At 43.3% G+C, this 15,290-nt stretch overlaps 4 protein-coding genes across 4 annotated transcripts; 3 read left to right on the forward strand and 1 right to left on the reverse strand.

Moving 5' to 3' along the window:
• The first annotated feature begins 406 nt into the window (after positions 1-406).
• LOC131281231 (CKLF-like MARVEL transmembrane domain-containing protein 4) lies at positions 407-1,680 on the forward strand. The gene is made up of 2 exons (XM_058310499.1): positions 407-862; positions 931-1,680. Exons 1-2 carry the CDS (start codon positions 476-478, stop codon positions 1,069-1,071), a joined length of 528 nt encoding a protein of 175 aa, XP_058166482.1. The 5' UTR covers positions 407-475; the 3' UTR covers positions 1,072-1,680.
• Positions 1,681-2,379: 699 nt separating this feature from the next.
• LOC131294840 (T-cell activation inhibitor, mitochondrial) lies at positions 2,380-4,245 on the forward strand. The gene is made up of 4 exons (XM_058322890.1): positions 2,380-2,441; positions 2,520-3,098; positions 3,182-3,494; positions 3,555-4,245. Exons 1-4 carry the CDS (start codon positions 2,419-2,421, stop codon positions 4,161-4,163), a joined length of 1,524 nt encoding a protein of 507 aa, XP_058178873.1. The 5' UTR covers positions 2,380-2,418; the 3' UTR covers positions 4,164-4,245.
• A 132-nt stretch (positions 4,246-4,377) lies between these two features.
• LOC131281452 (ER membrane protein complex subunit 5) lies at positions 4,378-4,913 on the reverse strand. Its single transcript, XM_058310783.1, has 3 exons — positions 4,838-4,913; positions 4,719-4,771; positions 4,378-4,652 (listed from the first exon to the last, which is right to left on the reverse strand). Exons 1-3 carry the CDS (start codon positions 4,911-4,913, stop codon positions 4,413-4,415), a joined length of 369 nt encoding a protein of 122 aa, XP_058166766.1. The 3' UTR covers positions 4,378-4,412.
• Positions 4,914-7,739: 2,826 nt separating this feature from the next.
• Positions 7,740-11,031, forward strand: LOC131282295 (ATP-dependent RNA helicase me31b). The gene is made up of 5 exons (XM_058311710.1): positions 7,740-8,638; positions 8,716-8,794; positions 8,870-9,248; positions 9,758-10,405; positions 10,577-11,031. The coding sequence occupies exons 1-5, from the start codon at positions 8,592-8,594 to the stop codon at positions 10,744-10,746; spliced, it is 1,323 nt and encodes a 440-aa protein (XP_058167693.1). The 5' UTR covers positions 7,740-8,591; the 3' UTR covers positions 10,747-11,031.
• The last annotated feature ends 4,259 nt before the right edge of the window (positions 11,032-15,290 follow it).

The raw sequence follows: 15,290 nt of genomic DNA on the forward strand, positions 1-15,290 counted from the left end.
CAAGACGAGGTACTATCATCGCATTTTTTTCTGCATTTAATTTAGCGCACATTTGGCGGGCGAATTTTCCTTTTATGGACCAGTGATCAAATGCGTGGTAACGCGAAACGAACACATTATCAACCGCCTGCTAAACGGTAGCAAACAAATGGGAGTTGCTTTTTCAAGGCTAAATTTGTGATGCCGTACCGTGCTAGAGGGTCATTGGTTGCGCTCCTTCAAAAGTGATGATTTTGCCATTGCGCGGTTAACGGCGGATGAATGGGCAACGGAGTAATGAGGATGCATTTTTTACTTTCACTTGGCTTATCGATTCGTTGGGGGTGGATTGCTTGGACATTTTTTTTGAGTTGTATTGATTTTTTTTCTTGTTCGAATGGTTTTATGTTTCCGTAGCAACGCCAACCGACGGGCCAACCACGTGCCGGAAGAAGCATCTTGAGCCTATGGGAAAAACCTAAAACAGCGCCAAAAAATGGGAGAATTCACACAAACCGCCACCGTAACGCAGCAAGAAACGGTCGTGCAGCCATACATACGCTATGATCCAGAGTACCTCCGCACCATCCCGGGAATAGTGAAAATTGTGTGCATCGTGCTGAGTCTTATCGGGTTCATCTGCATCGAGTTTTCGTACTTTAGCTACCGCCCGCAAGGGTCCTTCTTCAATACGGTCGCCATGCTTGGGTTCTGGTTCAGTGGCATCATGCTGGTGTTCTATCTGTTCCACGCTTGCGAAAAGTTTCACAAAATCCCCTGGCTAAAAATAGAACTGTATTTCTGTGTCGCGTGGACATTACTGTATATGATAGCGTCCTCCGTTGCGGCCGCCACCAGCATTGGAGCATTTCAAGCTGCTGCGGTAAGTCAAGCGTCATACTGTTTGGCCTCTATCAACCATTCTAATAAATTACTTTTTTTATGTTGCAGTTTTTTGGATACTGTGCCATGGTTGGTTACGGCGTGGACTCATTTCTAAAGTTCCAAGCCGTCCGGGCGGGTGAGATTGCTCAGGGATCCCGAACCGTCCACGTCCAACAGCAACAGACCGTTTCAACTTTAACGGCATAGAAGCACCCTTGTCCGCACCAACTAACTTTTAACGAAACGACTTTAAACGTGTGTACGCATATGTTTTACGTACTACCTGCGAATGTTTGCAATGTTCTTTATAGGGCTTATTTAAGTATTAATGTTTTTATTTTAGACGCCCCCGATCAACCGAATCTATTGATACTTGGAACCCGTTTTTCAATATGTGTGCATGCCTAACCGCGGTATAAAAATAACCCTTTTAATGTTATCAATGCGAGGAACAGTGTTTTTCTGTTTTCTGTTCCTGGCGCATAATTTATTAATGCCGTTTGTTCGTAATCTCTGCTATCGACAATACCATCCAAATTGAACTATCAAACCACAACCACCTATTGCACTCACGAGCCTTTAAAGTAGATTTCAAAGCGCTTGTATTAATCGAATCGATTTTTCAATCTCAAGGAATGGATCCTGTGAATCTCGTTCGAAGTACGATACAGCAATTTTATATACACGAACCATTTTGCAGTAATTTTGATGTGCTTTTGCTATATGTGACGAAGTGTCGTTAAACTTCGCAGTGTTGTTTGTCTGCAAAGGAACCAAACCGATGAATAAATTATACACCACGTATGAACAAATTGATCCCACCAATATGAACTGATGCTTTTGCTTTGCACTATTCCCTGCTGAAAGAAATTTATTGTCACTTGTCGAAGTAAATTTAGTGCAAATTTTTGAATAATATTTGAAAACATGCGTAGTGTGTAATCTTCTAAACTAAACCTATTTTCAAAAATTAATCAACATCTTAAATGGGCATATCCGGCAACATTTTTGTGTCCTGTTTTCCATGGTATGAAATGGTACGTTTCGGTTAAAAACGCAACAGGATATAATAAGGTTTTCCGTTGGCCACTTTTTACATGTATCTGTCCAACATTGTGAAAAACAATCGAGTATCGAAATAATCTGTTTCGCTTCTCTTTTGTTGCTAAAACTATAAAGCACTGCATATACTGGCCCTTGAGTATTGAAATTTTACTAGAAGTATTCCATTGTTTCGAACAATTTAAATTCAAATTCGATTAACTTTGGCCTAAATGCAAAACAGAGTATTAATTAATTACACGAGTGTACAATCCTTCGTTAAGCAACAAATCCTGGGCGCTTTTTAAATTGATTTTCAAATTTCATAGATTGTTTTGAAATTGACCAACGAATGACATACGGGTCGAAAACGGGGAAGTAGCGAACTAGGTGCTATATTCAGTTGTTTTTGTTTGGATACATTTGGATGCTGACGATTGTTGATAAACTTTGGCAGATACTTTCGTAACGTCGCAGAAAGTCGAATAGATTGGGACGGCAAAACGGCATAAGATGTACATTTTCTTCAGAAAGTGGTATATACCGAAACTGGCTGTACTATTTTGTCGAAATTAAATGTTTGTCTCTCCATTCAACCTTTAACCATTCTCCAGTACGAGCCGACATCCGGTCTCGGGGGCCCTCCAGTTTCATCGGATGATCAGTTCGTCGGAGGTGGCAACGGCCTTGCGCCCGTTCTATTTCGCCGTACATCCGGATCTCTTCGGACGCTATCCTCAGCAGCGTCAGGTGAACGAAGACTCTCTAAAGTTACTTAGTGCTCATCTGGAATCGCTACTAAACCAGCAAAGGATTCTTCCAACAACGCCCCGGTCACTGCCATTTTATATCCGAGCATCGAATGCCCCGGAGGACCGAGGCACGTTTAACCTTATCAAAGTTCCCTTGGAACGGACCGTAGACGCTAAGCTGCTGCTGCGGCGAATCCTGGAATCCTGCAATCTCTCGACCGAATATGTCGACAAAATGCCTTCTACTAAAAATAGCACGTCGACGGGAACGTATACCGGTGATTTTCAGCAACAGCAGCAACAAAACTCGTTCTATTATCGCAAACGATCGGAATATAATTTCGGAAAGGAACGAGCTGATGAAGAGGAGGCACCTTTCGAGAAGGAGTTTGATCTGTTTCAATTTAGAATGAAAAAGGTACGGGAAAATGAAACGCTCAAGTAAGTTCCTAAGACAAGGGCTTGTATTTTTAACCAACATTACATAATGACGGTAAAATCCGTTTCGTTTGCTCTCGGGATAGAAAGTGGCTTCGAAAGCATGTCATCACGGCAACGGTCCGCACGAAGGCCCTCCAGGAGCTACAGGAAGAGGTCGAGAAACTGCGCGAAGACGTAACAAAGCGGCTAGGGCTACGGGAAATCATATACGATTGCGGATGGAACGTGGAACACTTTCGTGGCTGCCTGAAGAGTTTGGAGAAGCTTGCCGAACTGCATCCGGGAGCATTGGATGGGCTGAAGGATCGAACGCTGGTATTTGCTGCTTATACGGGCGTTAGTCTCGAAGGTCATGTGATGCTGTTCACGGGAGACGTCCAACGGAACTGGCTGGAGGTGAGTGTATGCTCCTGAACAGAGTCCGAGAACGATTACTAACGTTTGTTGGAGTTGCAGCTTATCAAAACGATCGATAAACATGATAGCTATCTGAAGAAGCTGCCAGCTTACGAGTACGCACTGTCGCAGGTGCTCCGAAACATTCGAATTGGCCGGCGAAAGTTTATGCCCAAGGCACAAGCGATGGCCTATGCGTCGCATCTACGCAAGATAACGACCGCACTGCTGGACTACCTGGGCCGTTCGAAGTTTCCCAAAGCGTGGCCACAAGATTTGTCAAAGTTCGAGCTGGTTGTCGAATCGGAAGCAGGTCCGCTCATGGTAAGCCCGACGGGGCAGCTCATTGTGCCGGCCACCTGCCCGGGATCACTGCTGGTGGACTTCCTTACCAACCATCTCGCCGAAGCCTTGGACAAGCAGAACTCGTACGACAGCCAGAAGCACATCGAACGGGATCTGCACGCACGGTGCGTTGCACAATTTCGGCTGCTAACGCTAACGAAGGATGACTCCGTCACACCGGATCGGATGATTGAATGTCTCGAAAAGCTGCTCTCAGAAGGAGCGACGGGTTTGGAGCTTGCGGACTTGAATCTAACCATCACCACGTACTACTCAGTACTGGCCGATGGGACGGTTTGCATACCGTGGGACTGGAAGCACTAGTCTGCTAGTTTGCACCGCGTGGGTATTTTTCTGTCAATTATGGAAATGTCGGTGCCATGTTATTGCTGTTGAGATTTGTTAGCTTTTAACCAACTAAAAAGGCGGGTTATAGTTTTTAAACACGATAGATAGGGTCGATTATCAATGCAATGCGAGAGGTATAACAATCGTTGTAATCGATGATCAAATAAAAAGTAACAAATGTTAAATTTGTTTATCGAGTTTAATTAATTTTTGGCGTACATTATATTAGTCGCTCGAGTCGTAGTCTCGCTCATACGCCTCGACCAAGCCAGGATGTGGTTGCTCGTACACCGGAGACAGAGCTTTACCGCGATGGTTGAACGTATAGAACGATGGAATATTCGAAAACGTTTCCCAAGACTTAGCTTGCAAATCTACGGCGGCGCGAATCTCTTTAAAGTCTCCCACCACTTGCAGAATGTTGTAGATAATGTACAGCAAGCTTGCGATTGCTTGGAAGATAATCTGCAATAACGGACGGTAGGATGTTTTTTCAAAATAAGGCAATGTTAAAGGCAACATTTAACTTACATCTATCGGGAGCTGGGAAAATTCTTGCTCTGTGATTCGGAGATACGCACGATCTGCAAAAGAAAAAGATTATTTAAAGGCAAAACAGCCCAGACCGCACACTTTCGTGATTGACATACGCTGAGCTGCAGAATAGGCTGCATGCAGCAACGATAAAAACCCTAGAACAATCTGAATTTTATTGAAAACAGCCATGATGAAAATTAGGATCCGCTGAAAATGTTCAATGTTTACTTGCACATGCAGGGCTCGTAGAATTGACAGGTAGGATAGAGATGGCATGGGCATTTGTTGAAAATTATAGCAAAAGATAAATTTATTAATCTCTCGTAAAACTGTACACGCTGCTCAATCAAACACTCAAAAGTTAATCCATCGTTAAAAAGAATCAATTTAATTTTTAAAAGGCATCTTTTAAATCACTTCGCAAAAAGATCCATACACCATAATGTATAGGATACAACCTAGTGTTTATGGATCATTTTATAGTGCTGTCACCATGATTCTTTATGGAATGAACACCATCGGGATGGGTTCAAATTGTTTAACTCCGATCTGAAAGGAACAACCTGAATCATAAGCTCCAAGCTCACAGCAAAAAGGAATTTGACCTACCGTACCTTTTTTAATTAGAAGTGTCGATATCAAACTGAACTATTTAACCGACCCATAAGAACTAGGGCGGTGTCATTCCGTCAGCGAATAGGCGTTATATAGCCATAAGAAAGCCGAATATTTCCTCCAAGTTAAATCAACAATCATCTGTCACGGATTCATTGAATGACATTCGCTCCCCGTTGTACAATGTAACGATTTTTTCAGGATCGGAACTGTAGCTCCAGTTCCAACCTCCCAACACTACCACAAGGTGCTCGTCGAAAGACTCCGACATTTATACGATTGTTGGCATCAAATCGAGAAGCAAAGGAGACAAGATTGCAAGTATTTCAAGCGAAAACTAACCAAGCGAGAATAAGCAGAATCATTAAGGTATTTAAGAATATTATCTAAACGTTCGTAGTTTTGTGTACGGTGTTGGGTAATTGTGGTGCGTGTCGTAAATCCTACCAAAAAGCCGTCCGAAAAAATGCTTGCTAATTTGTGAACACGTTTCAACGAAATGGACGACCCCAAGCTTCCTTTTTGTAAATGGCAGTCGTCATGGCAGTCGAGTGTGCGTTGGATTTCGTGAACCCGTGTGGTTAGCTAAACCGGGAATGCAATTCAAATGACAATTTTCTGCTTTAACATGCCGTGCATGTCTGAAAGCGGCTTAATTGTTGAAAATGGTTTTTCAACATATTTTTACCCGGATCTTGAGAGAAAGTTCCGCTAGCCCTCTACGATCCATCATGGTGGACAATGCTTGAGCAGCAAAAGTTTTTTGCAACTTGTGAAGCGCATTACATGGGATTAATTTTCGAAATTTGTTTTCCCACCAGCACCCCGAGTAGTTCCAGCTACTGTGGAAAACTCAAATTCCTTATAATTTCTAAAAGGAACATTGTAAAATTGACTTATCATCATCATGCTAAAGTATGAGTAGGACGGCTGCTCGCTAGTATAGCAGCGTGCGGTGGGGTAACAGAGATGGCGCATTGAAGAATATATGCTCAGCCAGGCCTGATAAGCTAGCAGCTTTGGTCTGGTAGTTTTCCTTTGCCACAGCGAAGCTTGCGGTAAGAAAAAGGGGTTGTAATTTATGAACACCCGCGGACGTGTTGTTTATGCTTCGGGCATAGCGATTACGTATCAAGGACATGTTTGCTACGCCGTTAGAACATCCATTTTGTCCGATGATTTTGGTGCCAACATAACCTCACTTTTGCAGCGACTTGAAATAGTGATGACGATGTTTCTTTTATTTTGGCTGTATCAAAGCGATTTAATTAGCATTTCTCGTGCTGAAAAGGTTCTTCGCACAATCAAGAACGTCCATTTCATTGACAAAGTCTTGTTGGATCGCTACAGAAGGCGAGAAATCGCTTTGTCCAAATGTGAGGTTGTGTTTGCTGCTCACGGTCGACATGCATCGTCACACTTACCAACTCACCATGCTTGCTCATCGCATTCAGTTAGGGGGTCATCAACTTGTAACCTCCGAGGTGGTACAAAAAACGCCAGCATCTAAGCGAAGGCAAGGATCGTTATCAAATTTGGAGTTTTGATGTAAGCTACGACACGAAAGTTATGCCACCGAAATCGAAGCGTGCGGTGAACAGTTGTACTGAGCTCTTTTAATCGTTCGTGTTTCACCTCACATTTTTAAGGCAGGGAGGCAAAGTTTTTTACGACTTAGCATCGGAAGACGGGCTTTGGAATGCCAAAGAGAAAGCTTTCTATGGAAGAGTGGCAAAAATGGGCAAAATGGGTGCCACATACGTTTCATACCGACGTGTTTGTCGGGGATGTCGGCGTGCAAAAAGGCACTTCATATTTCCGGTTTCAAAATGTCTTCCGGAACGAGGATTTTCGATTTAAACCATAACCTATAGCAACGCGTTTTTTAAACATCTTAACAAAATCGAATTTTACGCTTCTTTCCACTTTTTGATGAATTCTACAAAATGCGTGTTCTCGTTTCTCGTCCATTGCAGCGAAATATATCCCACACGGAGGAAGCAAATTAGGCGTGAAAAATAAGTCCAAAAATTACACGTTCCCCAAGGATACGGAGAAGAGGGTCCAAAGAACTACCCCCGATCCGACCGCTTACAGCGACCGTGTTGTGGCGCGCACGTAAAAGAAGCCGCGAACTATTCGTTCCGTTTATTCGGTCGCTGAGGATTTTACAACAGGCTGCAGGCAGGAGGTGGAGTGATAGTGCATTTTCCCAGCTGGTTTGGATTTTCCGTTTGAAAACGGTTCTTGGAAAAGAAGATATCAAATAATCCCCCTCAATACACTATCCGAGTTGTGCGGTTTATTCACAAAAACATTTATAAAACGCGATCGTGGATGAAAGTGTGGAGCAGAACAAAAATTAGTGGAAACCACAAAACTGAATATAAGCAAAACGAAGGCGGTACGGAAGCAGAGTTGCAGTGTGCTTTGATAACGGCGAGAATACAAGACTTTTAATTTATTTCTTTACGTGAGGAGAAGAAAGCGTAAGCATTAGATGCATCTAAGTACTCCACTGGAGGCTGAACGTTAATCAAGCGGTGGTTTCAGCAGCAGAAGTGAACAGTGCAAGCGAACAATATACTAATAGCTAAAGAAAATACGTACGTAACCGATACGCGCCGCAGGCCGCAAGCAAAACACCCTTCCTCTTAAAGATAACAGTTTCATTATCGCAAAGCCTGCGTTACACGCTCCTGTACGCTGGAATCGGAGAGCATAAAACAAATGATACTTCTGCTCAGATAACGAAGCGCTAGAGTTTCAGTATATAAAAAATAGTACGTCCGTACAGATGCAAAAGTGCACACGGCAGGCGGTAAGCAGTTGATGAACAAAGTCAGCGAAGGGAAATACGTTGGCGAATGGGAAAAAAGAAATCCTACAGCACACAACAGTACACAGTGATTCGAAAATTGTGAATAATAGTTTAGTAGAGTTCTATCTAGAATACAAGCGAAAGTTGTGGTTGAAGTGAGTAATTTTAAGTGCAACCACTCTGATACTCATCACTTAGCGTCAACGTGTGTCTCGGTGTTGCAAAAACCAAGGAGCGCGACGAAGGAGAGGGGTTTGGTTTTGATTATATTTTTTAAATTAATCTAGTGACAGTACGTGTAGCCCCACCCCAAGTAAGGCCACGTGTAGCTACTGCCGTAACACACAGAGTCAGCAAAAAGCAACCACAGAAGTACTGTCCAGAGAAGTTACATTAATACGAAGCGACCTAGCACGCATCCTTTCATCATCATGATGACGGAAACGTTGAATTCGAATAATCATCTCAGCCAGAAAGGGTAATTATTGTAGCCTAGGCTACGAACTAAGCAATCAACGAATGAAAACTGATGTGATTTTGTTTATTTCATTGCAGCGAGAACAACAAAGTTGGTGACATGGGATGGAAGGCCAAACTTAAAATACCGCCCAAAGATACTAGAATTAAGACTAGTGTAAGTATATGGTCATTTCATTTTACAGCCTTTGTAGCAGCGATTAACGTTCATCTATTCCTCCTTGCGTGACAGGATGTTACTGATACCCGAGGAAACGAGTTCGAGGAGTTCTGTCTTAAACGGCCACTGCTGATGGGCATCTTCGAGAAGGGATGGGAGAAGCCATCCCCGATCCAAGAGGCGGCCATTCCGATCGCACTCGTCGGCAAGGACATACTGGCCCGCGCGAAGAACGGTACCGGCAAGACGGGCGCGTACAGCATCCCTGTACTGGAGCAGGTCGACCCGACGCGGGACTACATTCAGGCGCTCATCATTGTGCCGACACGAGAGCTGGCCTTGCAGACGTCACAGATCTGCATCGAGCTGGCGAAGCACATGCACATCCGCGTCATGGTGACGACTGGCGGAACCAACTTGAAGGATGACATTATGAGAATCTACCAGAAAGGTACGTGCGGGATTTAATTTTCCTCCCTTTTCTTTGTTATATTCCTGTGTTTCTCAACTAATAATATGCTACAGAATTTCAACCGCGTCGCAAAATTTGAAGAATTTATGCCAAATGAATTCTTATTAGCTGTTAGCGGTTTCTCGTATTGGAATGGTTGATGTTCGGATTTAGTATTCAACTTTTTGAATGTAGTATTCAACTTTTGATTGTTGCTTCATCTCGAAACGAGAACATATCTACCATTCTTTCTGATGTAGAATTTGAGAAAAGGAAACAACCTTCTTGCTACCTAATGTTATTCGTTGGGTGTTTTGTCTAAAATGATGGTAAATCTTTCGTTCAGCCCATTGGCATATGATGGTGGCATGATGTAATCTTGACAGACGCTCCCGTTTCTATTTAGTGTTTGTGAAACTATAATTTCCACCCTTGTAATGTACGTTTGTTTTGGATTTAATGGTCTTCTCTTCATGAACGATGTTACCTCGATCGACTCGCACAAACAGTTCAAGTGATCATCGCCACGCCCGGTCGCATCCTCGATCTCATGGACAAAGAGGTGGCCAACATGTCGCAGTGTCGCATGCTAGTATTAGACGAAGCGGATAAGCTGCTATCGCAGGACTTTAAGGGCATGCTGGATCATGTCATAATGAGATTGCCAAAGGAGCGCCAGATCCTCCTGTTCTCTGCGACATTCCCCCTGAGCGTGAAGAACTTCATGGAGAAGCATCTGCGCGATCCGTACGAGATCAACCTGATGGAGGAGCTGACGCTGAAGGGCGTCACGCAGTACTACGCGTTCGTGCAGGAGCGCCAGAAGGTGCACTGCCTCAACACGCTCTTCTCGAAGCTGCAGATCAACCAGTCGATCATCTTCTGCAACTCGACGCAGCGTGTTGAGCTGCTGGCGAAAAAGATTACTGAGCTGGGCTACTGCTGCTACTACATTCACGCCCGCATGCAGCAAGCCCACCGGAACCGCGTGTTCCACGACTTCCGATCGGGTCTGTGCCGGAACCTGGTCTGCTCCGATCTGTTCACTCGTGGTATCGACGTACAGGCTGTGAATGTTGTTATTAACTTTGATTTCCCCAAGATGGCGGAGACCTACCTGCACAGAATCGGTAGATCCGGACGTTTCGGACATTTGGGTGAGTGACAGCTTTTTTTCTCTTTCTTTCCTATTGTTAAATTATTGTTTATTTGAGTTTCGTTTCGCCCTTCTATTCGTTTGCACCCTTTTTTTAGTAGACTTTCGTTTTATTGTCGTTGCAAATCTAGCGTTGGTCTTAATGTTTTGCCCCTCTTTGCCCCCTCTACAGGTATCGCCATAAATCTAATCACCTACGAGGATCGTTTCGATCTTCATCGTATTGAGAAGGAGCTGGGTACGGAAATTAAGCCCATCCCGAAGGTGATCGATCCGGCGCTTTACGTTCCACGACCGGATGATCAGAATAGCACACAGGAAGAGCAAAACGTTAGTAAATAAGCCGCGGATGTTAGGGGTTCGAGGATAGAAGGAAGGAGCAAATAGAGGGATTGGGGTTTGTGGGAATAATGAAAGGGTGAGCAATATATTGCAAGTTGAATGAGGGGAAAGGCGAAAGGGGGGAGAGATTTGTGTACTAATGGCGCATCATTGGGGTGTGGAAAAAAAACACACGATATGGAAACGGAGTGCTCTAAACTCTCTTGAGCTTGAATTTTACTTATTAAAACAGCAGCGCAACGTCGATTAAAACACAAGGTTATAGCAAGAGTTTTGCAAGTGAAGTCGAGCAACGTCACGGACTTGAACATTCGACACAGACAACGGTAGGAACTTTGAAACTTCAAGAAATGCGCCGAAATGTTGTCTGCATTTCACGAATGACCTAATGTTTCTGTTCAAAATTGCGAGTTAGTCGCGACGGCGGCGTACGTGCAGGTTGTTGTGTATGCCAGCATGATATGGGAGAAGGAACCAAGCTCTTCTCGTCACCAGTTTGTCCCTATGCAGACAAGAAAAACCATACTTGGAAACCAACCTTTATGTGGTATATTTCTGCTCGACTTTTACCAAAATGTGTTTAGTCAGTTTCACCTAAAACCAAGTGATTTATTTTTACAAATCGACATTTCCCCTTGATCATCATCAAACAAAAAGAGAGCTTTATGTACTCCATAACATGTAAAAGTTAATCCGGAATAATTACCAGTCCCTCGGTGCAAACCTGCAAAGTCGTCTCCCCTTTTGTATATTCCACGATCATCATACAATATCATACTATCAGTTGAAAAGAAGAAGTGATGGAGAAATGGAGAGAGGCAGAGAGAGAGGAATGGTGGCCACATTTGAGAGATGAGTACGACAAAGGAAATTGAAGAAATGTTTGGCAGAGCGCAAAATTTGAATGATCGATTGAACGGATGATACTGAATTAGAAAGTTTATGAAGGAGGAAACAAGAACAAAGCGGAAATCAGATAGAGCTCAAAGAAATGCGGGCTCAGAGCGGGCTGAGTAGGAAGAGGATTTCAGCAAACAAACATACAATCGGTGAAGAGAAATCCAGGAGTCAGAAAATATTTGTTGAAATCAGATTTTTGACGCTTATGTTTTTATTGCAAAAGTAATACAATTAATTTTGTTTTTTCCACTACCGCTATTCCTGCACGGAAAAGTCGGTACACTGAACATATTGTGTATGTGTGTGAGCGTGCGAGTATGTTTGAGTGTGTATGAATGCACGTGTATGTGGTTTTCATTCCGGTTCCGGAAGTGCCCACGTGCGCTAGAAAGCAAGCGCGTAAAAGAAGGTAGGAGAAGTGGAGACTTCCGGTTGAAATGCGTACTACTACGTAGCACGTGCGAATCAAAAGGGGATTCCCGCATCTTCTACCACCCGGGCTTGTGGGTGTTAGTGAGTGTATGGTGTCGCTGGGGACAGTCGTGTTCCCGTCAGACAAGCGTGCATGAGAACACGAATGAAAGCGAACAAAAACAGCATAGGAAATCTGCAGATCCATGATTCAAAGTTCTTTTTCTAACTGGATACTGCTGTAAAAAATTGACCCTAATGGAACATAGCCGATAAAACATGCAGGCAGAGCAGAGACAGAAAGAGAGAGAGAGAGCTAGAGAGCAAAACAAAACACGTAGAAAAAATGGAATCGTTTACAAACAACTGCTAAACACGAGTGCGCTGGCAAGGGCGTAATTTATATATGATGGAAAGGGACACGGAGGAACCCCCCATATGATTGTACATATACCTTAGAGACTTATATAGCAATTACAGACAGCGGAAAAGCAAACTGAAGCGAACGTTCTGCGAACCCTTGCTAGAGCGAGCACGAGCAGAGTGCAACATAGGTAATCACACAGATGGGAAACTCACATACAATTGAATACAAACAATCCATCATTGAACTGATCGTAAACGCGAAGGATAATTAAAGTGGGAGGGAATTAAGCGCAATATAAAATATCTGCATATGGTAGAAAGATGGTGCTGTAAGACGGTTGTAACATTCACCTGACCAGCATACGCTACTTCAACTGCGGTCTCTTACCATTTCCCAGATGCAAAGCATTGTTTCGCTTCTTGGCCTGAAATTTGAGCGAATATAATCGAGCGGGAAGGATTGGGTTGATGTTATATGTGCTGCGTGGCATCTGGCACCAGAAACATCCAATCCAGCGAAAGCAAATCGATAACCTGGTGGAGGTTGCAACGGTCTTATAGCGCTGCTGTAACACAACACAAAACAATAACCATCAATCGTGTCCGGTGCATTTCTCTCAGTTTCTTCACTCCTTACAAAGCGCAGCATATCTAGATGATTCTAGCATAGTGGAAGACGAGAAGAGGCTACCGGGCATGCCGAGGAACTGTTGACACATCATATGCAGTAGAAGTAGGATGGGGAGGGAGGGGAGTATGGGGGATGGGATATATAGATTATTTTGATTTCTTGTTTTGTTGACCGAGGAAAATTCACGTACTCAGTTGTTGACGAACTCTTAAGATTTGACGGGGTTTGATTGAAGTGAATAGTTGGAAATTTTCAACGCACATCCAAGGGTGCAGGGGATGAAGGTCTGCCACATGACACATGTATTTAGGAAAAGGTATTAGAACTAAAAGCAAACATTACCAAAAGCACCCAGCAAAAGAGTCTATGTGTGCTGGTGGAGAAGAAACGCCAATGAGATGAATACGTGGCAGTATCCCATCGACAGAAGACAGACTGTTGGTATGCATGAATGCATTTTTCGAAGATGACGCCACAAGACGGAAAAAGGAAAACACAAAACACTAGAGACTGAAGATTCCAAGTGCAAATCAACGAATATGGACAGTAGTTAATAAACAGGCACATGTTCAACCAAGCGGTGTGCGAAGCATACCACCTTCATTCTTTTCTGACCCCGACGACGATGTGTGTTGGGATAAATATTATACACGATTTCTCGATCAAGCTTCTGCCAAATCTTTCCTTTACGTCAAGGCAGTAGGACTCTACCGAACGGTGGAGTTGAGGGGGAGACTAAACAAAAACAATGTGCCGAAGGGGCAAGATGAAACTGTATATCTCTCCGCAGACGATAAAGGTGGTAAATGATGTGCCGTGTATAATTCTTGTTTTTTTTTTTTGTTTTTGGGAGAGCTCATCATTCATAGGATTTAATACAAATCAAGGGAACACAATCGGCGGGACGTGTGTAAAGCGTGAATCAAGCTGTCATCAGCCACACAGGGAAGAATTCGAGGAGGTAGGAAGGGAGGAGAAAAAAAGGGATTGTTTAAGCGGAATCACAGCAAAAAATTCGCATACACAAATCAGTTTTCAGCGAATGTAAGGGAAATTATTTACGTCACCAATGAAGGGCAATCTTCCTTCCACCACTTCTTGGATACAACTGTTCCCCTCTTTGGATGAACAGATCATGCGATGGAAAGCATCGGAGAGGAAAGGGAGAAACTAGCTTAGGACAATGATGCGTACGATTGTAGCAAACGGGACCCCGGGAATGAATGGTATTTGAATGTGAGCGGGAAAGAGTGGGCGGCCAATTCTGGCTTTATGAACGAGGGGGGAACGGAAGCTTGGGGGGTTGGGTCACGTTTGGTGTGAATGTGGTTTACATATGTATGAATGTAGCCAGGATGAATGTATTGAATGATTTTGTTTTTTTACGAAATTAGAAAAATTTAACAATTAATATGCTGCGAAGAGGCAAGCTCCTTCCGGACGCTATCTTCGATGAAGCGGTACATTTGGTGGTAATTTACTACCGACAATGTATGCAAAAGGGTTAACTAAACTGTTTGGGATCGCAAAGTCTAAACCGAAGGTGTCATTTTCAGTAGGCCCTACAATAACAACGGTTCTTTGCGCCCCTCCAAACTCCTTGTGTTTTGCGATGTGAATTTTGAATGTCCGTCGCATTCTTCAATCCCTTTGCAATATTGGTGAAAATCTTCTGCGGTTTGCAGTACAAGCATATAAAGTAAAATGGTTGTCATTTCTGGTACAACTTTTCGAGCATCAGTTTGAGGCTCTTTATGTTTTGTCAATGTTTTCACCTGGTCGAATCGATCGAGATCGATAGTACGGTTCCCTTTAATAGTGATGGTCGGGAAGATATTATTTTCTTTTAAGCATGTACCAGTGGCGTAACAAACAATATTTGGAGATCTAAAACTTTATTCTAATCTTCAAAAGGGGCGAGAAAAGAATCTATACTTGTGTTATGGATAAACTGTCATAAGAAGAATTTATATTCAAATTTCCCTCCTGTTTGGGAAAGTGTTTGCCTTGTTGAAGCGCCCGCTGGTATGTTGCGAAAGGGAATCTTTGGTTGGGAAAATGTATCTTCCACCATATCACTGGAACAATCTTTTGCGTGTGATTTGCAGCGATCTCAGTGCGAGATTTTCTTGTAGGATTGATCTCGTTGCATCCTTTTGAAAATTCAATATCGAAAATTTATTGATTTACATCAACGGTGGATTTATTGGGTATTATTCTGGTTCAAACATTATGA

The sequence above is a fragment of the Anopheles ziemanni genome, chromosome 2 (genome assembly GCF_943734765.1).
Source record: "Anopheles ziemanni chromosome 2, idAnoZiCoDA_A2_x.2, whole genome shotgun sequence".
NCBI lineage: Eukaryota > Metazoa > Arthropoda > Insecta > Diptera > Culicidae > Anopheles > Anopheles ziemanni.